Genomic DNA, 26960 nt, shown 5'->3' on the forward strand with positions numbered 1-26960 from the left:
TTGCTTTTTTTCTTGTTTACTTGGAGCCCATGTTTTTCGTCCTTCTTTTTCCTTTCACTTCCTTTCTTGTGCTTCTTACTTTGCATTCTCTTATTCCTTCTTTATTTTTCTTTCTAATTTTCTCTTTTTCTCTAATTTCCTTTCCCTTTCCTCCTTCTTTCCTTACTTCCTTCCCTTGTCTCTAATTTTCCTTCTTTCTTCTTTCTTTCCTCCAATTTCTCTTTCTGCTCTCCCTTTCCTCTAATTTCCGTTCCTTCATTCCGTATTTTTCTTTCCTCTAATTTCCTTTTCTTCCTTCCTTTCCTCTAAAGTCCTCTAAATTCCTTTTTGCATTCATTCCACCTTTTTCTTTTTCTTTCCTCTAATTTCCCTTCCTTCCTTCCTTCCCTTTGTCTTTTCATTTCCTTTCCTTTCCTTTCCTTTCATTTTCTTTCCTTCCTTTCTTTCCCTTCCCTTCCCTCTGTCTGTTCATTTCCTTTTCTTTCCTTTTCTTTTCTTTTCTTTTCCCTTCCTTCCTTCCTTCCTTCCTGATTTCCTTCCCTCCTTCCTTCCTTCCTTCCTTCCCTCTGTCTCTTCCTTTCCTTTTCTTTTCTTTTCCCTTCCTTCCTTCCTTCCTGATTTCCTTCCCTCCTTCCTTCATTTCTTCCTTCCTTCCTTCCTTCCTTCCCTCTGTCTCTTCCTTTCCTTTTCTTTCCTTTTCTTTTCTTTTCCCTTCCTTCCTTCCTTCCTGATTTCCTTCCCTCCTTCCTTCCTTCCTTTCTTCCTTTCTTCCTTCCGTCTTTTCCTTTTCTTTTCTTTCCTTTACTTCTGTCTTTTTCTTCCTTCCCTTTCCTCTAATTTCCCTTTCCTTCCTTTCTTTATTCCGTCTTTTCTTTTCCTTTCCTTTCCTTTACTTCTTTCTTTTTCTTCATTCCCTTTCCTCTAATTTCCCTTTCCTTTCTTTCTTCCATCCTTCCTTCTTCCATTCCTTCTGTCTTTTTCTTTCTTTCCTTCTTTCCGCTTTTCTTCCTTTCCTTTCCTTTTTTCACCTTTCCTCTAATTTCCCTTTCCTTCCTTTCTTCCATCCTTCCTTCTTCTTTTCCTTCTGTCTTTTGCTTTCTTTTCCCTTCCTTCCTTCCTTTCCCTTCCCTTTGTCTCTTCCTTTCCTTTTCTTTTCTTGTCCCTTCCTTCCTTCCTTCCTTCCCTCCTTCCTGATTTTCTTCCCTCCTTCCTTCCTTCCTTCCTTCCTGATTTCCTTCCCTCCTTCCTTCATTCCTTCCTTCCTTCCTTCCTTCCCTCTGTCTCTTCCTTTTCTTTTCTTTTCTTTTCCCTTCCTTCCTTCCTTCCTGATTTCCTTCCCTCCTTCCTTCCTTCCTTTCTTCCTTCCGTCTTTTCCTTTCCTTTCCTTTCCTTTCCTTCTGTCTTTTTCTTCCTTCCCTTTCCTCTAATTTCCCTTTCCTTCCTTTCTGCCTTCCGTCTTTTCCTTTCCTTTCCTTTTCTTTCCTTTCCTTTCCTTTACTTCTGTCTTTTTCTTCCTTCCCTTTCCTCTAATTTCCCTTTCCTTCCTTTCTTTATTCTGTCTTTTCCTTTCCTTTCCTTTCCTTTCCTTTCCTTTCCTTTACTTCTCTCTTTTTCTTCATTCCCTTTCCTTCCTTTCTTCCATCCTTACTTCTTCCATTCCTTCTGTCTTTTTCTTTCTTTCCTTCTTTCCGCTTTTCTTCCTTTCCTTTCCTTTTTTCACCTTTCCTCTAATTTCCCTTTCCTTCCTTTCTTCCATCCTTCCTTCTTCTTTTCCTTCTGTCTTTTTCTTTCTTTTCTTTCCTTCCTTCCTTCCTTCCTCCCTTCCTTCCGCTTTTCTTCCTTTCCTTTCCTTTTTTCCCTTTCCTTATTTCCCTTTCTTCCTTCCTTATTTTAATTCCTTCTTTTCCTTCCTTCCTTCTCTTTTTCCACCCTGTTCTTTTTTGTCCTTTCATCCTTTCCTTCATTCTGTCCTCATTTCCCTCCATTCTTTCTTCCTTCCCTTTTTATTTTTTCCTTCCTTCAATCCACCCATAATTTGTCTTTATTTTACCTTCCTTTCTTCCTTTTCTTCCTTCCCTTTCCTTTTCTAGAATGCTTCCTTCCTTTCTTTCAATTTCCTGATTTCCTTCCTTCCTTCCTACTTTGTTCCTTTTCTTCCTTCCTTTCCTTTTCCTCTCTTACTCATCTACCCCCTGAAATTTAAATATAGCATTCAGAAGTAATTCAGAGTAAACACAGACAGCAGAAACAGCCGCGTGTGTGTCCTCCTGGGTTGTCTCTTTACTGTTTGGATCTGTTAGTGAAGCGCTTCAGGCTGATAGTCACACACAAACTCACACAGTAATGTGAAATACTTAGAGAACCTCTGTGTGAGTGTGTATGTCTGTGGCAGACAAATGAATGTGCAGAATGACTATGTTTGAGTCACAACCGTGTTGCTTCAACTAACCACGTATGTGTCCATTTTTAAGGGGTCATATCATGGAAAACAGGATTTTTCTTGCTCTTTTTCTTGCTTGAAGAGCTTGATGTACTATAAAGGCTATAAAAAGCATTCTGTAGGTTTATCCATCATATATATTCACCCATGTACAGCAGTTTCACTGTTCACCTACTGGGAGTCGTTCCACTAGCTTTTTAGTGTCACATCATTTTTAGGTTTGTCTTGTGTGTTGCATGTAATAAATGCATGTTAGTCCTTAATGTTTACTGTATGTGCATGCATATAAATTAAACACTTATTTGCTCTTTCTTTCTGTTGTTCAGCTGGACCCAGAGCAGACTGGTTTTATAGCAGTGGAAAATTTCACCAGTCTAGCTGAGCACCATGAGTTACAGCTGGACCCCAGTAAACTGGAGATGCTGCTGGCGCTGGTACAGAGCAACGAACACGGACACGTCTGCTACCAGGAACTCATAGAACTGGTAAGATGATTTTATTTATATGAGAAACTCAGTTACAAGTTACCAAGTATAGCCATATCTCACATCTACTCGTGTGATACTGTATTTATACAACAGTTAGACGACACAAGTGTGTAATTACATAAGCAAAACTATAACAGAGTGTCTTTAAAAGCCCTCTTTTGTGCAGAACTACTTCCTCCCTTCACGGATTCAAATCTAAAGTTGACGGTTTAACAGCTGAGACTAAGCCTCCGTTACTGATTCAAAGACGTCACTTTAGAACTAGTAATGAAGGAATGTTGCGTTGCTTCATTGAAAACTTCTGTATTAAAAGCTCACTGTATTACGTATGGTAGAGTATTATGAGAGAGAGATGGACTGGGCGAGCGTGATTACCTGCATCTGATACAGCATTCATTCTTCAGATCAGTCTCGTATTCACAATAAACATTGGTTTGAATATCTGCTTAGGGAAAACGTTATCTTTGTCGTAACGTTAAAATCCTTATATCTGTTAATGGTGATTTTGCTGCTCAGTGTATTTGTTTGCTGTGTCAAGCTGTTGCTGAAACTAAAAATAACTTCCGTTTATAGTGATAATACGGCTATAACACGATAAAAACAGTCTTTTGTTGCCATCTAACATCTACTTCTTACAGCGAGTGTCATGGCAGACCGTATATTTGGGAATACCGTAAATTTGGTTGTGCTAGCATGTGTGGAAATATTTAAACCAAGTGTGTTAGAATTAACCCCGCGTTAGTCTACTCTATGTCTGTTTAAATGTCTGTGTTTAACTACAAACGGCGTCTTTGATGACAGTATTCTATAAAAATTATTTGCATTCCGATTTTACCATCAAAAGGCACAAATACATTTTTTTCTCTTATTCCATGGATTTGACCCGTTTACCTCCACTTGTTACCCGTGTTTTTCTGCAAGCACTGTGTGCGCGCATGTGCAACTGTGACATCTACTGTAAATTTGGACAATATATACAGTCATATCTCACGTCAACTCATGCGATATTGCTCATATATCTCATGTTTAATCACTAAAGAGACATCAGAGCCAGCGGTAAATTCAAGAAGATCTGGCCTGAGTGAGGTGCTATAGTGCGGGTTCATGAGTGCAAAACGGGCTCTGACGATCTGGAGCTCACATGTCTGAAAACGTCAACGCAAATTTTCAAATAGACGTTATCTTTATTAACAAAGTGCATTTTTGAACTATAAACAAGTACATTCTCGCCTAAACCTCTTAAATCTACATTTCGTGACACAAAAACGGTAATAGACACTCGCTGTAAGAAGTGATACGATTACAAATGGTGAAACAGCTGTTGGAGTTCTGATATCACTCTAATATCACACTCTTATCAGCCAATCAAATTCAAGGACCAGAAAGTACTCAATATGTGCTTAAACTGCGTCCCAGTGTAGCTGCGAGCCGCCTGTAATGGCCTGGAGCAGATGAATGCTGTTTGCGTGTGTGTGTGTTCATGAATGAAACACTCTTCGCACAGCCAATAATAGACTGCAGGTCTCAGCTCTGTAATTTCTGAACCTCCACGTGCTTCCTTTACAAATCCAGCCGTGTTCCTCTCAGGACCTTCTTCGCTCTCTCACACTTGATACGAGGGGGCGTAAGTGTTTTCGCTCTGGCACAGACAGTTGAATCAATTTTGCCGCAGGCTCTTTTAATATACACACACACACACACACACACACACATATGACTGCGGCGCTCTGTGTTGAGAGTTTTGGTGCTTTAGCTAGACTCATTCAAAGATGTGATACGAACCCTCACGTAATCACACCCCGATGCACGCGCACAGATGCCGTAGTCTCTCCGTGGCTGGAATTCAAGGCGTACGGTGATTTAAAACCGTGTTCTACAGGAAGAGAGACTGAGGCAAAGGCGGAGAGAAGGCTATGAATTTAAAAGGATTTGGGTGAAGTGTAAATCTGGGGCATGAGGGAGATGGAGGAAACGGGGAGAAGAAAGATGAGAGTGTGAGAAATCCTGCATACATGGAGTAATCTGGAAGAAAGTCACAGTATTAAACTGTTTTGTGTCTTTAATTGTCTCTGTGTAAGTGTGACTATTATAAGGTCTGTTAAAGAGTGAATATACATAAAACCACACACAAATACACTGTAAAGACTAGTACATTTTATATTTGGAAGATATATTAAAATACACAAGTTAAATGATTAATTGTAAGCTGTAATATTGTGTTATTATATTATTAAATTATATATGTGACCCTGGACCACTTAAGTGGCACGGGTATATTTGTAGCAATAGCCAACAATATGTTGTATGGGTCAAAATTATTGATTTTTCTTTTATGCCAAAAATCATTAGGATATTAAGATCATGTTCCATGAAGATATTTAATAAATTTTCTACTGTAAATATATCAAAATTTAATTTTTGATTAGTAATATGCATTGCTAAGAATTTCATTTGGACAATTTTAAAGGCGATTTCCTCAGTTTTTAGATTTTTGATTATCAAATACTTTTCGACCAAATACTGTAATGGTTGTTAACAAACCATTCATCAATAGAAAGCCTATTTATTATTAAAAGACAGTACTTGGCATAGTCAATTATTGATGATAATAATTATAATTTTAATTAATTCATTATTAACGAATAAAAAATGTAAACTATGTAAATTATATAATTGTATTTATATTAAATTATTAAATATTCTATATGTTAATATTTATATTTACATTATATAAAAATGAGTATATTTATATAATTATGTAATATAAGTATATTATTGAAAAAATTAAAATAGTTAAATTAAATCAATTAAATAACAACAATTACAATTATAATATTGAATTATACAAATTATATTTATATAATGGTATTTATATTAAATTATTTTGTATTTTATATCCTAAATATTAATAATTAAAAGATATAATTTTAAATTAAATACATTATATTTATATATTTATATTTAATTATTTTGTATATTTTAAATATTATATTTTAAAAGTCAGTATGTCATTTTTTAGCTATAAAAATATTATAATATTAACCATTAAAAAGTTTAATTTATTTCTAAAATTGTATTTATATTAAATTATATTATATTTTATATAATGTTTATTATTTATAATTGCATTACATTAAAAACATTATATTTATATAATTCTATAATATAAATATATTATTATAGAAAAATATTTAAATAAATAATTTAAATAATTAAATATTACCAATTTTTTATTTATATTTCTATATTTATAGTTACATTTATAATTAAAACTAATAATTTACATAATTATATATAGTATTATAGAAAAATATTAAAATAATTATTTAATTAATTAAACAATTAACAATTAAAAAAATATTTTAAATAATATAAATTATACTATTGTTAAATCATTTTGTTTGTTACATTTAAATATTATTTATCTTTGTATTAAAATTAATTATATGTATATAATTATGTAATATAAATATATTCTCATAGAAATAAAGAGAGTAAAGGAGTTTGCAGAAGTGACTGAGTGACTTATTATTTTTGTTTATTTGTTTTTGTATTTTTGTTTTATTATGCTCTGTTATTATTCTCTGATGGTGTTTTGTCTTTGTTTGTATAACACTGTGCATATCTAACACATTTTTTAGGAAAATAAGAGTCTAAAATTGCATTATTTAGAGAAAACAACAAAGATAATTTAAATTTTTATTACAATCATAAATAACGTAAAATACTTACCCAACCTTATACTTACCTATCCATGAAATTAAATTCAAGTATAAACTAAAAAACTATTGTGGCAATCATTGCAAACAACATTTAAAATCATTTCAGGTGATAAAAGATGTCACTTATATTCTGGAAAATACAGAATATGTCATTTTTGCTGGAAATGCCGCATTGTGATCTACTGTGGATGCATTTGTGTTATTATTTGAGTACTGAGCAGATTATTGTGGTTTAATTGAATTTTTGTTGGTGTATTAACATTATCATTATTTAATAATATATGTTTGTTTATGAACTGAAACAGTTATGAACCACAGACGTACAAACATTAAATTACACAATTTCTCACTTTATAAAGAGCTAATGGGATCTCTCTCTCTCTCTCTCTCTCTCTCTGTCTCTCTCTGTCTCTCTCTCTGTCTCTCTCTGTCTCTCTCTCTCTCTCTCTCTCTCTCTCTCAGCTGAGCAGTAAACGTTCCAGTAGTTTTCGCCGAGCCATTGCAAATGGGCGTCGCACCCTGCAGCGCGAGATCCTATTGGACGAGACGGGCCTGGGTGTGTATAAGCGCTTTGTGCGCTACGTGGCCTATGAGATTCTACCATGCGAGACGGACCGCCGATGGTACTTCCATCAGAGCAGACTCTGCCCACCTCCTGTGTTCATGGCCATCATTACCATTGTACAGGTACACCTTGCTCTTTATATTGCATTATGGCTTCATCTGATCAGCACATTTGGCTCTTTAATACACCAGTAACTACAGCGAAACGTTCTTGCCAGAAGCTTTCGGTTAAAAAATCTAAAAAAAAAAAAAAAAACGAGATTTAAGTCGTAATATTTTAAGAATAAAATTGAAATTACGAGAATAAACTTGAAATTATGAGAATAAAGTCAAAATATTATGAGATTAAAGTAAATACTACAAGAATAAAGTCGGAATACTGTGAGGATAAAGTCGAAATACTATGAGAATACAGTCGGAATACTGTGAGAATAAAGTCGGAATACTGTGAGAATAGAGTCGGTATACTACAAGAATAAAGTCGGAATACTGTGAGAATACAGTCAGAATACTACGAGAATAAAGTCGGAATACTGTGAGAATAGAGTCGGTATACTACAAGAATAAAGTCAGAATACTGTGAGAATACAGTCGGAATACTACGAGAATAAAGTCGGAATACTGTGAGAATAAAGTCGAAATACTACAAGAATAAAGTCGGAATACTGTGAGAATAGAGTCGAAATACTATGAGAATACAGTCGGAATACTATGAGAATAAAGTCGGAATACTATGAGAATAAAATCGGAATACTACGAGAATAAAGTCGGAATACTATGAGAATAAAGTCGGAATACTACGAGAATAAAGTCGGAATACTACGAGAATAAAGTCGGAATACTACGAGAATAAAGTCGGAATACTACAAGAATAAAGTCGGAATACTGTGAGAATAAAGTCGGAATACTATGAGAATAAAATCGGAATACTACGAGAATAAAGTCGGAATACTACGAGAATAAAGTCGGAATACTACGAGAATAAAGTCGGAATACTACAAGAATAAAGTCGGAATACTGTGAGAATAAAGTCGGAATACTACGAGAATAAAGCCAAAATACTACGAAAATAAAATCGAAATATTACTAGAATAAAGTTTAAATACTACGAGAATAAAGTCGAAATATGTGGAGAATAAAGTCAAAATATTATGAGAATAAAGTCGAAATACTACGAGTATGAAGTCGGAATACTACAAGAATAAAGTCGGAATACTATGAGAATAAAGTCGGAATACTACGAGAATAAAGTCGGAATACTACGAGAATAAAGTCGGAATACTACGAGAATAAAGTCGGAATACTACGAGAATAAAGTCGGAATACTACAAAAATAAAGTCGGAATACTGTGAGAATAAAGTCGGAATACTACGAGAATAAAGCCAAAATACTACGAAAATAAAATCGAAATATTACTAGAATAAAGTTTAAATACTATGAGAATAAAGTCAAAATATGTGGAGAATAAAGTCAAAATATTATGAGAATAAAGTCGAAATACTACGAGTATGAAGTCGGAATACTACAAGAATAAAGTCGATATACTACGAGAATAAAGTTTTAATAATATTTTGAGAATAAAATTTAAATTATGAGAATAAAGTCGAAATATTACAAGATTAAACTTGAAAATTTTTGAGAATAAAGTCGAAATATTACAAGATTAAACGTGAAAAATTTTGAGAATAAAGTCTAAATATTTTGAGAATAAAGTTGAAATACTATGAGATTAAAGTCGTAATATTGTGAGAATAAAATTTAAATTATGAGAATAAAGTCAAAATATTACGAGATTAAACTTGAAAACTTTTGAGAATAAAGTCTAAATATTTTGAGAATAAAATCAAAATACTACGAGAATAAAGTCTAAATATTTTGAGAATAAAGTCGAAATACTATGAGAATAAAGTCGTAATATTTTGAGAATAAAATTTAAATTATGAGAATAGAGTTGAAATATTACGAGATCAAACTTGAAAAATTTTGAGAATAAAGTCGAAATATTTTGAGAATAAACTCAAAATACTATGAGATTAAAGTCGTAATATTTTGAGAATAAAATTTAAATTATGAGAATAAAGTCTAAATATTACGAGATTAAAGTCGAAATATTGCGAGATTAAAGTCATAATATTTTGAGAATAAAGTCGAAATTATGAGAATAAAATTGAAATATTATGAGAGTAAAATTGCAATTATGAGATTAAAGACGAAATATTACAAGAATAAAGTCAAAATACTACGAGAATGAAGTCGAAATACTATGAGAATAAAGTTGAAATATTTTAAGAATAAAGTCAAAATACTACGAGAAGTAAAAAAATTTTGAGAATAAAAGGCCTACCTTGTGCACCTGTAACTGGTAACATGTAATATTAATAATTTGTTAGAAGGTGTTTTTTTATTTTATTTTATTTTATTTTATTTTATTTTATTTTATTTTTTGTGTGTAGTTACTTACTGACTTATTGGTTAATTATATTTATTGTATTCCACTCTATATTTATATTTATATTTATATTATTGATCAACTTGTTATTGTTATTCAATCTGTATTGTCCCACAAAAGACCAATAAAAAGATTTGAAGTAAAAAACATTGTGAATAAAGTTGAAATGTTTCAAGAATTTACCACGTTATCACCACAATAAAGAGTGTGAAAAGCACATTATTGTAATAGACATATTGTTTGTATTTCCCAATAAAACTGACAGATTTTGAAAGCTGAGACTGAATTTCTTCCTGTTGCTCTCAATCTGGGCCATCTGCATGCACAATAGGATAGAATATACTCTCGAAATATTATAACTTCAATCTCGTAATTGCTACAAATTAATTCTGATAATTTTGACTTTATGCTTGAAACATTTAGAATTAATTCTTGAAACATTTTATTCTTGTAATTTCGACTTTATTTTCGAAATATTTTGACTTTATTCTCATAATATTTTGACTTTATTCTCAAAATATTATGACTTTTATCTAGTTTTTTTCTTTTTTTGTTCTATTTTAACGTGACACTAAAACGCTGTCATGTTTTTCTGACTACCTTGTGATATATGAGGCGTTGCAGGTTTAAGAGTGTTAAACATGTCTGTGTTTGTGTGTTCCAGATCATAGTGTTTATGTGTTACGGCGTGATGCTCAATAAATGGGTGTTGCAAACCTACCAGCCGGATTTCATGAAGAGTCCGCTGGTGTATCATCCTGGACACCGAGCACAAATCTGGAGGTTCTTCAGCTATATGTTCATGCATGTTGGGTAAGACCTTTGCACAAGCTAAACTCTAGTTTAGATCTCCATTTATAAATAAATGAGCGTCAGCTGTAGTGCACTTGGTTAATTATGCAACTAGCAACTGTTCTTCAAATAAACCATGTTCGTATGTGTTCAGAAACTGAGTTTTACAAGCTTTAAAGTCAAACATTAACATATTTCTTCATGCATGTTCCTGGTTTTATTGTGCACGATTTATTCATTTTTAACCGTTTGTCTTCATCTTTTATCAAAATGCAATACCTCTGAAATGACTTTGCTTATCTACTGATGGCACCAAAACCATTTTCAGCCTCATGCTTCAATCATTTGTCATACTGAGATGCTTTTCACTGTGCAGTCAGTTCCTAATGGACAAAATTTAGTCCTGTTTGCATTTTTTCTGAGAAATACATCACATTACAAAAGTAAAATGGGTTGTGAACACCATTTCACATTCATTTTGACTTTAAATGCACATTAATGCAGGCAACATATTATAGAGCATTCAGTACATTTATTATTCTGAGCATTAAAAGTAGGACCCTATAAAATCTTTTTTTTTTTTTTTTTCAAATTCTGTTTTTTTTTTTCCAAATGCATTTTTTCCAGTTTTACTCTGTTTTAATGGTTAAATGACAAAATATTAATCAAAAAGCATGTCTATTTAAAGAAATCATGACATTTACAGTATTTAACAGCAAGTTTATTACCAAAAATTTAATTTTTAAGGCCCTATGAAATATGTTTTATTTTTTTTTCTCAAAGTCAGTTTTATTTTGACCAAATTCTGTTTTTTCATAATTTTTTTTAGACTGTTTTAATTGTTTAATTAGAAAATATCAATCAAAAAGCATGTCTAATTAAAGAAATTATGAAATCAGTAAACAATTTAACAGCAGTTTATTTACAGAAATTAAAAATTTAAGGCCCTATGAAATACGTTTTATTTTTTTTTCTCAAATTCACCAAATTCTATTTTCCATATTTTTTTAAGACTATGTTTTAATGGTTAAATGACAAAATATCAATCAAAAAGCACATCTAATTAAAGAAATCATGAAACATACACAATTTAACAGCAGTTAATTAAAAGCTAAAAAAACGTATAAAATACGTTTTCTTTTTTCCCAAATTCAGTGTTTTACATTCATTTTTTTAGAGTGACAAAATATCAATCAAAAATCATTTGCATTTATGTATTTACATTTTTCTAGTAAATAAATTCTGATAAATAATATTTCTGATTAATATTTAAGTATTGACCCTTCGCAAACAGCTTGATTGACAGGTGATCTGACCAATCATAACACCGAAACATATTTCATAAGGGCCTAGGTTTTCATTTCTCAAAATTCATTTTTTTTTTTTTTTTTTTTTTAACAAATTCTGTTTTCCATTAGTTTTCTGGAATCAAATGCTGTAGTCCAAAGGAGCCGTTCATTGTAGTTCTTGAAAAGGGATTTTTAAAAACCTAAATATCTAAATATAAATACACCACACAGTGGCTAAAATTCAAAAAGTCAAAAAGCATAATATGACCCCTATAATGAAAAAAAATGACACTGTTGTAACAGATAGATAATAGAGTACTCAACTGGTTTATTCTGTCTGTGATTCCATAGGGGGCACCCATGTGTTTTGTAAGCGTTTGAGCAAGATTAGGTTCTTTGAAGATGAGAGACAGAAGTTTGACTTTGTTCAAAGGCTGATGAGAATTTCATAGTGTTCGTCTGTCTAAATTTAGCTGTACAGACTAAGTTTCACATTTGGATGTGTGTATGTGTGTGTGTGTGTGTGTGTGTGTGTGTGTGTGTGTGTGTGTGTGTGTGTGTGCAGGTTAGAGCAGTTGGGTTTCAACGCTCTCCTCCAGCTGATGATTGGAGTTCCTCTGGAGATGGTTCATGGGATCCTGAGGATCAGTCTGCTGTATATGGCAGGAGTCGTCGCCGGTGAGTTAGTGCGCGTGTGTCCGCATACATCTTGCTGTCCTTGCACTCTGACGAGTTCACCAGGAGAATGTGCTCATATTTATGATGGACATGTCACCAGTGGGCAATGACCTAATCAATAGCCTCTGAATTATTCACTCACTCCACACACACACACACACACACACACACACACACACACACACACACACACACACACACACACACACACACACACACACACACACACACACACACACACACCATGTCTCGTCACACACCCTCCAAAGCGGCAAATATACCACCTCTGGAGTCAGTGTGTGGTGTAATGGAATACATTTACATTTTAATGCTAGCTATGTTCTTCATATTAAAAGACAGAGATATATATTGTTCCTTTATCAGGGCTATTTCATTCCTAGAGGGCCGCAGCCTTGAGAGTTTCACTCCAATCCTAATTAAACACATCTGAAACAGCTAATCAAGGTCTTCAGGGCAAGTGTGGTTAATTAGAGTGGGGAATATATATATATATATATATATATATATATATATATATTAACAGCACTCTATTTAAAATACTAGGAATATATATATATATATATTATTTTTTACATTTAAACTAAAGCAAAATATCAAGTAAAATTCTTATTTAAATAAAACTATTTTTAATTTAATTAAAATAACATGTAATTTACTAGAGGTTCTGACAAAGTGTTAATTGTTCATTATTAAATTAAATAAAATTCAAATGAATAAATTCAATAAAATTACATTTTTTAAATTAAAATAAATAAAAGAAATACATTTAACAAATATATATAAAAAAATTATATTAATCTGAACAAAATAATTTTGCATGGAGTCAATGTCTCATTCATAAAGAAAATAGGAGATATACAGATGATGTCCTGCTGTTACTGTATATTCTGTTAAATTCAGAGCCCAATCAAACAAACCTGTCTGTAATTAATAAATAATCCTGAAGACCTTGATTAGCTGCTTCAGGTCTGTTTAATTAGAGTTCATATAAAACCCAGCAGGATGTGGCCCTTCAGTCCAGGAACAGAATCAAATAGCCTTGATGTTGCATAATACAACTTAACTATTGCAAATGACGATGCTAAGGTCAGTTTAAAGAAAAGGACAGAAGAGAAAATGCATGTGTGAGAAGAAAGAGTATTGAGAAAAAGCAACATAAAAAGAGCAGAATGATGAAGACGATGGTGGAGTAAGAGTGCTGAGCGCAGCACAGCTCAGTGTCTAACGCACCGTATAGACGATCTGTCACACACAGGATATGCCAATATTCAATTATCTCACCCGCTTCTGCTGTATTTTGCATGCATGTTTGCTTTCCTTTGAGATTTTAGTTTAAAGTACACCATTAGCTTTACTCGATGTGTTTTGTGCCGCTGTGGGTTTTAATGTTCTGTATTAAATTAAAGTGCACTTGGGAATGGCCACCTAATGACCAGCCAGAACATCTTAGCAACCATATGGCAAGTTTTGTGTGGGAAAAAAGCACCCATTTTCCACATATAATGTCAAAATGTAGTATAGTATGTGTTTAGACTGGAGCACTGAGCCGCTCTGTATCCTATAATTACATGACAACTATTAATTACCTTTATTATATTCATTAAATGGGTCAGCAATAGTGACGCCAGTAGTGTAGAAATACAGGTCAGGAGGGGTTTATATGCATGCATATGTGACCCTGGACCACAAAACCAGTCTTAAGTCGCTGGGGTATATTTGTAGCAATAGCCAAAAATACATAGTATGGGTCAAAATTATAGATTTTTTCTTTTATGCCCAAAATCATTAGGAAATTAAGTAAAGATCATGTTCCATGAAGATTTTTTGTAAAATTCCTACTATAAATATATCAAAATGTAATTTTTGATTAGTAATATGCAATGTTAAGAACTTAATTTGGACAACTTTAAAGGTGATTTTCTCAGAATTTTTTGCCCCCTCAGATACCAGATTTTCAAATAGATGTATCTCGGTCAAATATTGTCCTATCCTAACAAACCCTATATCAATAGAAAGCTTATTTATTGAGCTTTCATATGATGCATACTTCTCAGTTTTGTAAAATTTAACCTTATGACTGGTTTTGTGGTCCAGGGTCACATATTAGGTATGTCATTTTAATGTGTTAATTTTTAGTGTTTTATGAAAGATAACACAATAAAGACTAAAGCATGCTTCCTGAGCTGTATGTAAATACTGTTATTTAAAATAATTTTTTATTAAATTGATTAAATTAAATACATTTGATGACATGTACAAATTGAAACTTTTGCAACGATGCTATCATAACATTGTTCCTGGTTACTTAATAAACTAGCTACAGGGAAATTAAATGAAATTAAATTAAATAGATTCAATAAAGTCAAATAAAATTAATTAATTACAATTACATTTATTACCTATATTTATTAAATTTGATAAAAATAAAATCAATCAATTCAATAAAATTTAATTTAAATGTATTAAATTTGGAGTCAGTTCAATAAATTAAATAAAATTACATTTATTGATGTTGAAAAATAAATAAATAAAATTTAAATATATGAAATAATGTATTAAGTTAAACACAACAAATAATAATGATAAATTTAAATTTTATTACATTTATTTTATTACAATTTTGAAAGAAAAAACATTTTTATTACATTTATTAAATACATTTGATGACATATATAAATTTGAGTAAAATTAAAACGTCTTTTATCATAACATTCTTCCTGATTTATTTATAAACTACCCACAGGAAAAAATAAATTTAATTTAATTTAAAATGAATACATTCAATAAAGATAATTAAAATTAAATGTAATTAAAATTACATTCATTAAATACATTTATTAAACTAAATAAAAATAAAATGAATCTGTTCAATAAAATTTCATGTACATTTATTAAATAAAATTACATTCAATAAAGTTAATTTAAAATTATTAAAGTAAAGGAGTCAGTTCAATAAATATAATAAAATTACATTTATTAAAGTTATTAAATGAAAAATAATATTTATAAATAAATCAAATTATCATATCAATTAAATAAAAGGAAATGTCTTAATGTATTAAATTAAATAAACATAGTAATAATAATAATAAAATTAATTTTTTATTTATTTATTTTATTACATTTTAAAATTTGGAAAAAAAAATATTTAAAAACTCCTTATAAAAACTTATTTAGGTAAATGAGCCAGTTAATAAACTAAATTAAATAGACATAATAATAATAATAATAATAATAATAATAACAATAATAATAATAAAACTAAAATTTATTTACATTTATTTTATTAAATTTGAAAAATTTGAAAAAAAAATACATTTAATATTTTTTATTTAAAAACTCCTTATAAAAACTTATTTAGGTTTTCAATTATTCTTAAGGCAAGTAAGACAGTTAATAAACTAAATTAAATAGACATAATAATAATAATAAAACTAAAATTTATTTACATTTATTTTAATAAATTTGAAAAATTTGGGGAAAAAAATACATGTGATATTTTTTTAAATCCTAATAAATAATAATATCCTTATAAAACCTAAATGTAGGTTTTATTCAGTTATTCTTAAGGCAAGTAAGACAGTTATAAAACTTCAAATAATAAAAAAAAAACTGCGCCGGTGGTGTACAGGTCTCTATGCGGGACCTCCTCATGTCATTATGAGCCAATTATATTATAATTAAATTTGCCAATCAACAGCAATTTTACTCAATAGGTGCTTTCTAAAATCAAAAGTGTTTTAACGTTGCACAAAGGTATTTAAAAGAATCACAGTCGCAGGAAACAATGTATCACATGCTCGAATTTCAAATGTATCGATTCAGATGATGTCATCACTCCACATGGAGTCACTACTTGTGGGCGGGGCTTTTGTGCAGGACCAAATATAACAAATAATCCTAGTGTTGGTCAATACAGAAGGCTAACCGTGTGTCCTCGCGTGTCTCCTCAGGTTCACTGACGGTGTCCATCACGGATATGCGCGCTCCGGTGGTGGGCGGGTCCGGCGGGGTCTATGCACTCTGCTCAGCACATCTCGCCAACGTTGTCATGGTAACCGAAACTAACTGCTGCCATGGCGACGTCTGTCAGAGTGAATGAAAAGGGGGAAATCAGGCAGAGGAAGAGAGAAACGCGGAGGGATAAATCTCTCCGGATGCTTTATATTGCGGCTTCCCTAAAGATCAAAGAGTCTCTAATCACTCGCGCGCAGACAGATACAAACAGGCCTCAGAGAGTCAGAAAGTCTCTTCAGAGTCTGCTGCGTGCTGACGGATGCGTCTCAGCTCTTCCTCTTCCCTCATGCCGCGTTGTTAAAGCGCCTTTTAATTTGTGTGAGAGGAATTTAAGGAATGTTCTGGATTCGGTGCGCTGTCAGTCACAACAGGAAATCATTTCAACTTGTTCCTCAAGCAAAATCCACCTTTAAAGAGGTGTAGTTTTACCTCTAGGAGGTGATTTCGAAACTTTACAGCTCAAATAACACATTTTTTATATTTATGAATTAATATAAGCACAAAGTCTATATAAAATCAAATTTGTCTTATTGGTTCATTCATTATTGGTTCATTGGTTCTAATTCGTTCATTTTGGTTCATATTATAGTATGTATTGTTCACTTTTCACAATTTCCACTAAATAAAATCAAGTCCTGTCTTACATTTTTATCATTGAATATTCTATTTTACTCAAAAATATCATATTAACAAAGTTAAATAGGTTGCAAAACACAGTCAGTGTTATTTTAGTGTAATACTGTTTATATACTATTATATTATATATTTTTATATTTTTAATTTTAGTGATTTTATGTACCGTTTAATATTTCTATTTAGCTGTAATTTATTTTTAATTCAAGTTTAGTGATTTTAGCACTTCAACCTAAATGATTTCAGTTATTTTACCTACTTTTTTATTATTTATTTATGAGTACAATCAATAAATCAATTGATCAAATTAAATTACATTTATTAAATAAATTATTTTTTTTAATTAAACACATTATTTAAATTTAATAAAAATAAAGTGAGTCAATTCAATAAATTAAATAAATGTAATAAATTTATATTAGTAATAAACATAAATTAAAATTAAATTACATTTATTTTATTATATTTTAACATTTTGAAGCAACATTATAAAACCTAAGTAAGTTCTATTAAATAATTTTTTAAGGCAAGTAAGTTGAATTAGCTTTTATTTTTATATTTTTCATTTTAATTTTAGTGATTTTAAGTACTGTTTTTTTTATATTTCTTTTTAGCTTTAATTTATTTTTAATTCAATTTTAATAATTTTAGCACTTTATTTGCAAAGGCATCATTTTTAATTTCTGAATTCTGTTTTTTTCTGTATAATTTGTATTTTATTTTATGTGTCTAAATTACATACATTTAAATTAAAAGTCAAATGAACACAATCAATAAATCAATCAATAAAATTAAAGTTACATTTATTAAATTAAAACTAAAGTGAATCAGTTTAATAAAATTAAATTTAAATTTATTAAATTAACGAGTCAATTCAATAAATAAAATAAAATAAAATGTCTAAATGTATTAAATGAATAATAATAACAATAAATTAAAATATTTCTGCATTTTTTCTATGTAAATTGTATTTCATTTATATTATTATAATTTTTTTATTTTTATTTTTATTTTATTTTTTTTCAATTTTCAATGTTTTAAATTTATTAAAAATACAGATCTTTTTAATTTTTTAAGTTCAAGTTAACAATAATGATACTGATGGCACTTCACATTAGCTTTAGATTTTAGCTTTTAAAGAAGTCTGACATACACTACCAGTCAAAAGTTTGGACAAAAGTTTCCCCATTCTCTTTGATAGGGAAGTGTGTCCAAACTTTTGACACTTTTTTTTACATCTCTAGAGAGACGTCTGTCATTTCAGAGGAAGGAGTTTTTATTTTATTTTATATTAAACATTTTAAGATAAAAAAAAATTAAGAAATGCATACATGGATGAATAGTTTACAACTTACATTTACAAAATAAGTACTTCTTCACAATGCCTTTTAACACATATGTGTTTGTGTTTCAGAACTGGGCCGGAATGAAGTGTCCATACAAATTGCTACGGATGATTCTTGCACTTGTTTGCAGTAAGTAACTTTACTTCACAGACTGAACTGGTTGTGTTCTCTTTATGACTTGTCTTTAAGTTGAATACCTTGTCCATCGTATTCACCATAGTATATACTATTACTGCCTACTGTTTTTTTTATTGTTGAAACATTATGACTTTATTGACAAAACATTACGACTTTATTCTCGAAATCTTTCAACTTTATTCTTGTAATTTTGTCTTTATTCTCTAAACATTTCTACTTAATTCTCTAAATATTTTGTCTTTACTCTCGAAACATTTCGACTTTATTCTCAAAATATTTCGACTTTATTTTCATAATTTAGTCTTTATTCTTGAAACATTTCAACTTTATTCTCAAAACATTTCAACTTTGTCCTCGAAACACTTTGACTTTATTGTTGAAACATTACGACTTTATTGACAAAACATTACGACTTTATTCTAAAAAAAATCTTTCAACTTTATTCTCGAAATCTTTCAACTTTATTCTTGTAATTTTGTCTTTATTCTCCAAATGTTTAGACTTTATTCTCGAAATATTTTGACTTTGTCAAAACATTTCGGCTTCGTCCTAGAAACACTTCGACTTTATTGTTGAAACATTACGACTTTATTGGCGAAGCATTAATACTTTATTCTTGTAATATTTTGACTTTATTCTTGAAACATTTTGACTTTATTGGCGAAGCATTACTACTTTATTCTTGTAATATTTCAACTTTATTCTTGAAACATTTTGATTTCATTCTCAAAACACTTCAACTTTATTCTGGTAATTTTGTCTTTATTCTAAAAACATTTAGACTTTATTGTAGAAACATTACGACTTTACTGACATAACATTCTAAAAATCTTTCAACTTTATTCTCAAATTCTTTCAACTTTATTCTCAAAATCTTTTGACTTTATTCTTGTAATTTTGTCTTTATTCTATAAACATTTAGACTTTATTCTCGAAATATGTCGACTTTGTAAAAACATTTTGACTTTGTCCTTGAAACACTTCGACTTTATTGTTAAAACATTACGACTTTATTGACGAAACATTACTACTTTATTCTTGTAATATTTTGACTTTATTCTCGTAATCTTAGTTTTTTTTTTTTTTACGTGGCACTAAAACACCGTTGTAGGATACAGTATATCACACATTTGTATATTGTACTTTTTTGCCAAACAGTCATCTGGTAGATCCCAAAAATGTTATATATTGCAGAAATAGTTTAATTAATAGAGTAGTATGCTGTCCCAAACATCTGCCAATCTCTTTCCTCTGTGTTTATCAGTGAGTTCAGAGGTGGGCCGCGCCGTATGGCTGCGTTTCTCCCCGCCCCTCCCCTCCTCCGGACCGCAGCCCAGTTTCATGGCTCATCTGTCGGGCGCGGTGGTGGGCATCAGCATGGGGCTGCTGATCTTGCGGAGCTATGAGGAATCTCTGCATAAACAGTGCTCCTGGTGGGTCCTCATCTTCTCCTTCATCACCTTCCTCCTCTTCGCCATCTTCTGGAACATTTTCGCGTACGAGCTGCTCGGGGTACAGATCCCGCCCCCTCCCTGATGACACGCCCCCCTCTGTGGCCTCAGTAAGCCACGCCCCCTCCCCCGTCCGACACAGGTCCGACCTCAATCTACTCCGCTCGACCAGCAGCGGAGAAACGGACATGAAAACCGGAAAGGAAGGATTTCGGAGGTGTGAAAGGAAAACGAAACGCATTCTCACATTCCATACAGAAGCAGCGAATACAAACGGCGTGGTATTTTTAATGAACACCCGGAGGCAGCTCAAGGGTCCGGCGAGCTTATTTAAACAGACCGTCTGAGGAAACATGCACACAAACACACACACACACACACACACACACACACATGTACATCAGATTTGTTGTGTATTTCAGCCCGAGGCTCCTTCATGATGCCTTTCTGTATTGTTTTGATTTGACAGCCTCATCTAAGCCTGTTATGCATTACAGATACCATCTGTAGTAGATGAAACGCCGTCACTTGAACCAGGAATCTCGCTGACTAAAAACAAAGCCTTACGCTTGAAGACACGGCAAAGTCCTCGGTGAGGTAGGGGGTTGATGTTGATGTCATTTGATGCTGTTTGTTTTGGGATAATTACGAATTGGATACGGTGAAACGAGGTGCAACTCCTTTCAAAGGGTAAAAAGTATGTTTCTGAAGCTTTACTTTGTTCCTCAGCTGAACACAAACATTAGCTCTGTTCCAAATCATAGTGGGCTTTCTATGTAGGCAGCATGGTACAGCTGCATTCTAAGAACCTTTTTTCTCTGTAAATTATTAACGCAGAATTCTCAATAAAGTCTAAAGAATCTATGGCGACAAGCTCCAAAAATCGTTCAAAGATCTGGGGTTCGTAATGTTTTTGAAAGAAGTATTTTATTTTCACTAAGGGCGTGTTCACACTTGACGTCTTTTTTTCAAACTGCCAGCGTCTGTTTTACATTATAATCCTATGGAGTAAACTGTGTTTTTACAAAAGTGAACGCTTTTTTAAACGCCACCGCCGGCGTCTTTTTCTGCAGCTCGGAGCATCTTTTCAAGTTGAAAAAATGTTAACTTTTCTGAAGAAAACGCCCTACGTCAAGCGTTTTTTTGAGAGCTGACCAATGACAAGCGAGTAGCTAGACCTGTCGTTTCCATAACAACAAGATAAAATGGGGAAGGTGCCGTTATATAGACTTTTATTTTATTGTTGTGAACTGGATCAAAGTCCTTTTAAGACAAGTCATGTCACTCGGCGGCCATCTTTGAAACGCCTCTCGGGCAGCCAAGTGCAGCTCCTATCTATTTGAATGGAGAAAAATCAAATTCTCCAAAACTGTTAGCCAAACTAAATCTCTCCAAAGAAATCCAACAAGAACTGCCTCATAAATATAGTTCCTTGTGCTTTAAAAGCGTTAAAAAAAACGCTTATTTTTCCCGGCTAGATGAGCCAGTGCGCATGCACAGTACTGAACGCACGTCTTAGAGCGCAGACTGTTTCTATAGCAACCGGGACTTCTAACGCGCTGACTTTACTAATTAACGATTGGCTCTTTCACTAAGAAGGCGGAGCTTCGCGGCCATAATGACCGTTGCATTTTTCCCCATTCAAAACTACACGAGTGACATGTCTTTGGTATTCTATAGTCTTTGACTGGATTCGCCTCCCCGTTAACTTCAAAAACCGTCGTGCAGCATTGTTAGCTTCTTGAGCCGCACATTGACATGTACAGTAGCGTCGTTGCACTTCGGGCGTTCCTTTTTCGAGCAGACCTTTCCCGATCCCGTCCCCCTATCTCTCTCCCACTTCGCTTCCTGTCTAAATACTGTCCTATCAAATAAAAGGCAAAAATGTCAAAAAAGAAAAGAGCCAGCTTCCTCTTTTATCGACATTTCTGCTCCACACATAGGCTACTGTTGCAGCCGTTGTTATAGCAACAAAAAGACGCCCTCTGCTGCAAAGCGTCCAGATTTTTTGTTACTAAAAAAGCGCGCCTGTCAACTTTTTCTTGTCAGAAAAGACGGCAAGAGTGAACACGGCCTAAGGCTGCATTTATTTGATTAAAATGCGGTAAAAACTTGAAATATTATTACAATTTAAAACACCTACAATAGCAACGTGCAGTAAACGGTAAAACTGTTTGCAGTACAAACCAGTGTGTCCATACACTAGTTTACAAAATCAAGCCGCAAAATGAGCTGTTTTGTACTGGACGCAGATGACACTGGAAGCCAGACCCATAAAATTTACAAAATGGCTTTTACAGGAAGAATCAGGTGGATTGTAATATGTTTTAAAATTGGAGATGCACCGATCAACCGTCTTCAAGATGTTTTTCGCCATTTTCAGCACCATTGCAATGTGACATTGATATTATACAATAGTAAGTAAATAAACAAGAATTTAATATTAATTGACTTACATTTTGAAAGCAGTATTGACTGTTTTGGCTCAGTTTCACTGAGGAAAACCACTTTAATATGCTAATCATGGTAAAAACAAGCTTGCAACATGCCAGTAAAGCTAAACATGCTCGTAACATGCGAATCATGCAATGAACATGTTAGCAACAGGTTAACAGCATGTTAATCATGCTACTTAAATGATAATCATGTTAAAAACATACTAGCAATATACTAGTAACTTTTTGATCATGCTACAATCATGCTAGAAACATGTTATCATGCTAATCATGCTAGCAGCACATTAGTAACATCCTAAGCATGGTAGAAAAATGTTAGCAACATGCTAACTACATATTAACATGTTAAAAACAAGCTAATAGCCTGTTAATCGTGCTTGCAAAATGCAAATCATGCTAAAAACATGCTAACAACATGCCAGTAACTTGTTAATCATGCTGGAAACATGCTAATAATGCTAGTAACACATTAGTAACATCTTAATCATGTTAGCAACATGCTAATTATGGTAGAAACATGATAACAACATACAAACTACATATTAATCATGCTAGCAACATGTTAATCATGTTAAAAATATGCTAGCAAAATGCTAATCATACTAACAACACGATATTAACATGTTTATCATGTTAACAACATGTTAATACATTGCTAATCATGTTATCAACATGATTATAGCTTGCTAATCATGATAGCAACATGTTAATAATGCTACAAACATACTAGAAACATGTTAACATGCTAATCATGGTAGAAATATGCCAACAGCATATTAAGTAAATAGCAACATGTTAAAAAACATGTTAGCATTGACTAATTATACTAACAACATGCTATTAACATGTTAATCATGTTGGAAACATGTTAACAACATATTAGTAACGTTAACAACATGCTTGTAGCTTGTTAATCATGCTAGAAACATACTAAAAACATGCTAACAAGTTAGCATCATGCTAATCATGCTACAAACACATTAGTAACATCCTAATCATGCAAAAAACATGCTAGCAACATGCTAACCATGCTAACAACATGCTAGCTACATGTTAATCATGTTAACATATTAGTAACGTGCTAATCATGTTAATAAAATGCTAGTAAATTGCTAATTTTGTTAGAAACATGCTAGAAACATGCTAACCATGCTAGCAACATGCTAGCTACATGTTAATCATGCTAGCAACATGCTAGTAAATTGCTAATTATGTTAGAGACATGCTAGCAACATGCTAGTAAATTTGCTAATTATGTTAAAAACATGCTATCAACATGCTAACCATGCTAACAACATGCTAATCATGCTAACAACACTTTTAAAACTACTTTAAACTTTAATCCATTTCAGAGTGAAAATCGTCAAACTTAAAACTTGAAATCTTTGAAAACTTTTTCAAACTTTCTAGTCAGACAAACTTTTTTTTATCTAGTCGTTTAAATTCTAAATTTCCTTTATTTCATTTATTCCTGTGATTCAAAGCTGAATTTTCAGCATCATTACTCCAGTCTTCAGTGCCACATGAACCTTCAGAAATCATTCTAATATGCTGATATAATTAGATTTTTTTCCCATTATTTATATCAATGTTAAAAACACTTTTTGCTGCCTAATATTTTTGTAGAAACCATGATACATTTTTTTTGTCAAGATTTTTGGATGAATAAAAAGTAAAAAAAAAAAAAAAAATTTTATTAATTTTTAAAAATGTTTTTACTGTCATTTTTGATCAATCGAATGCATTCTTGCTAAATAAAAATAATTAAAATATTACCAAAAAAACACTAAATCATCTTACTGACCCCTTCTGAACTATTCAAACAATAAATATTCTACCTAATATTTTTATGCGTATTCAAATATTGTTTTGTAAACACTCCAAATCAGGTTCCATTTCTCAAGAAACCCTTCTAGTACACAACAAGAAACCTCACATGATTTGGAACAGAGTCCATATATCTAACCCTTGACCTTTAAAAATAGTTCTGGTGAACACAAACACAAGCCAGTGAGAGAGTCAGGAGTTTACAAGCCACTATATCTGTGCCACATCTGCACTAATGATTTCTTCAGTATTGCTGTGCAGATTGCAGTTGTTATGGTAACGTGATTCAACAAGATGCTTTCGACATAGAAACGAGTGTCACGACCACCAATACCGAATGTTTTGCAACTCCAGTCATGGGGAATTTCCATCAGTGAAGGGTTGTTTTAATAACAATGATGACTGGGTTTATAGGAGGATTTACTTTTAAAATGAAAAGACGGAGTATTTCACGACCCTTAACTCTAAGACAAAAAATTACAGAATTCAGTAGTGCCAAGTTATCATTCGCTAAGCTGCTAAAAGATAATTAAAGGGAATTAATTAAATCGCTAAAGGAAAGATGTGTATAAGATTGCCGTTTCTTTTCATTTTCGAAAAGCTCGATCGTGTGTCTGTTTAACGTCGTGGATTTTTATGCCATAGTCCTATATTTATATTTATTCAGAGTGGATATCGTTGGATTGTGGCGTCTGTAAAGATGGTCTTAAACTGAAGAATGCAATGAAGATGAAGATGATGAAAAACGAAATGAAAAGCATGTACAGAAACAGAAAGTGCTGAAACAAAGAATATTAACAATACAAAATGTTTAATTAATAAATTCAGCTGTGCCCAAAGGTCACGCTTACGTAACAAAACACATTAATGCTTTCCAGGGAACATGAGAGTTAGTTGAATATTTAAAGTCAGCATGAAACAGCACTCGCAATCTGTTTCACTGCTATAATGTGACACATACAGTCAAGCTCGAAATTATTCATACCCCTGGCAAATTCTGACTTAAAGTTGCTTTTATTAATCCAGCAAGTTTTTTTATGATTAGAAATGACACAGACGTCTCCCAAAAGATAATAAGATGATATACAAGAGGCGTCATTGTGGAAAAAAATATTTGTGGGAAAAAGTGGCATGTCCAATATTATTCATACCCTTCTCAGTAATCAATAGAAAAGCCTTTATTGGCTATTACAGCAATCAAACGCTTGCTATAATTTCTGACCAGCTTTATGAATGTCTCCACTGGTATTTTTGCCCATTCATCTTTAGCGATGAGCTCCAACTCTTTCAGGTTGGAGGGTCTCCTTGCCATCACCCTGATCTTTAGCTCCCTCCACAGATTCTCAATTGGATTTAAGTCAGGACTCTGGCTGGGCCACTGCAAAACGTTAATGTTTTTGTCTGCTAACCATTTCTTCACCACTTTTGCTGTGTGTTTTGGGTCGTTGTCGTGCTGAAATGTCCACTGTTGCCCAAGGCCAAGTTTCTCTGCAGACTGCCTGATGTTGTTGTTGAGAATTTTGATGTATTGCTCATTTTTCATGGTGCCGTTTACTGTGATTAGGTTCTCTGGTCCACCGGCTGAAAAACACCCCCAAAACATTAGATTCCCACCACCATGTTTGACAGTGGGGATGGTGTTCTTAGGGTTGAAGGCTTCTCCTTTTTTACGCCAAATGAAGGCCAAACAATTACATTTTTGTTTCATCTGACCATAAAACAGAAGACCAGAAGTCGTCTGATTTGTCCAGATGAGCATTTGCAAAGGCCAAGCGGGCTTTTGTGTGCCTTATCCGGAGAAGTGGTGTCCTCCTTGGTCTGCGTCCGTGGAACCCAGCGGTGTGCAGTGTCTGTTGGACTGTCTGCCTTGAGATGTTGCCACCAGCAGAGCTCAGATTCATCAGGATGGCCTTGGTGGTGATCTTTGGATCTTTTTTTACCTCTCTCACTATCCTCCTGGCCAGCACAGGTGTCACTTTTGGCTTCCGACCACGTCCTCTGAGATTTTTCACAGTGCGGAACATCTTGTATTTTTTAATAATACTTTGCACTGTAGCCACTGGAACTTCAAAGCATTTAGATATGGTCTTATAGCCCTTTCCTGACTTGTGAGCAGCCACAATGCGCAGCCGCAGGTCCTCAGTGAGCTCCTTTGTCTTAGCCATGACTGTCCACAAACCAACAGCAGAGAGCTTCTGTTTTTCACCTGTTGAGTTGATTAAAACAGCTGTTCCCAGTGATTCAGGGTAATTAGGATTCTTTAGAACAGCTTGGACTATTTAGAATGGTATAGAACTTTGGATTTTTCCATAGACTGTGACAGTTTGCAAAGGGTATGAATAATTTTGGACATGCCACTTTTTGTTCAAATGTAAATAAAAGCTGAGAAATATTTTTTTCCACAATGATGCCTCTTGTACATCGTCTTATTATCTTTTGGGAGAAGCCTGTGTCATTTCCGGTCCAAAAAAACCTGGTTGAATAAAAGTAACTTTAAGTCAGAATTTGCCAGGGGTATGAATAATTTCGGGCTTGACTGTATGTAGGTAAAAGCTGATATTTGAGAAGAAAAGACTTGATAAAGTAGGTAAATAATGTCAGTTTTGGTTTCAGGTTGACTTTAAGTATTCTGATCCAGCATGCAAAAG

General features: G+C 32.6%; 1 protein-coding gene across 1 annotated transcript; it reads left to right on the forward strand.

Annotated features, from left to right (window-relative positions):
- The first annotated feature begins 2712 nt into the window (after positions 1 to 2712).
- rhbdl1 (rhomboid, veinlet-like 1 (Drosophila)) lies at positions 2713 to 20114 on the forward strand. Its single transcript, XM_073831163.1, has 7 exons — positions 2713 to 2925; positions 7113 to 7337; positions 10329 to 10477; positions 12311 to 12423; positions 16398 to 16498; positions 18509 to 18569; positions 19843 to 20114. Exons 1-7 carry the CDS (start codon positions 2860 to 2862, stop codon positions 20112 to 20114), a joined length of 987 nt encoding a protein of 328 aa, XP_073687264.1. The 5' UTR covers positions 2713 to 2859.
- The last annotated feature ends 6846 nt before the right edge of the window (positions 20115 to 26960 follow it).

The sequence above is a fragment of the Garra rufa genome, chromosome 24, assembly GCF_049309525.1.
Source record: "Garra rufa chromosome 24, GarRuf1.0, whole genome shotgun sequence".
In the NCBI taxonomy this organism is placed as follows: domain Eukaryota; kingdom Metazoa; phylum Chordata; class Actinopteri; order Cypriniformes; family Cyprinidae; genus Garra; species Garra rufa.

What these genes read in the sequence shown, in the direction of transcription:
- rhbdl1 (XM_073831163.1), top strand. Translation starts at nt 2,860, where the DNA reads ATGCTGCTGGCGCTGGTACAGAGCAACGAACACGGACACGTCTGCTAC. An exon ending in CCATCATTACCATTGTACAG is followed by an intron (nt 7,338 to 10,328) that starts GTACACCTTGCT and finishes TGTGTGTTCCAG; the next exon opens with ATCATAGTGTTTATGTGTTA. An exon ending in GATTCTTGCACTTGTTTGCA is followed by an intron (nt 18,570 to 19,842) that starts GTAAGTAACTTT and finishes TGTGTTTATCAG; the next exon opens with TGAGTTCAGAGGTGGGCCGC.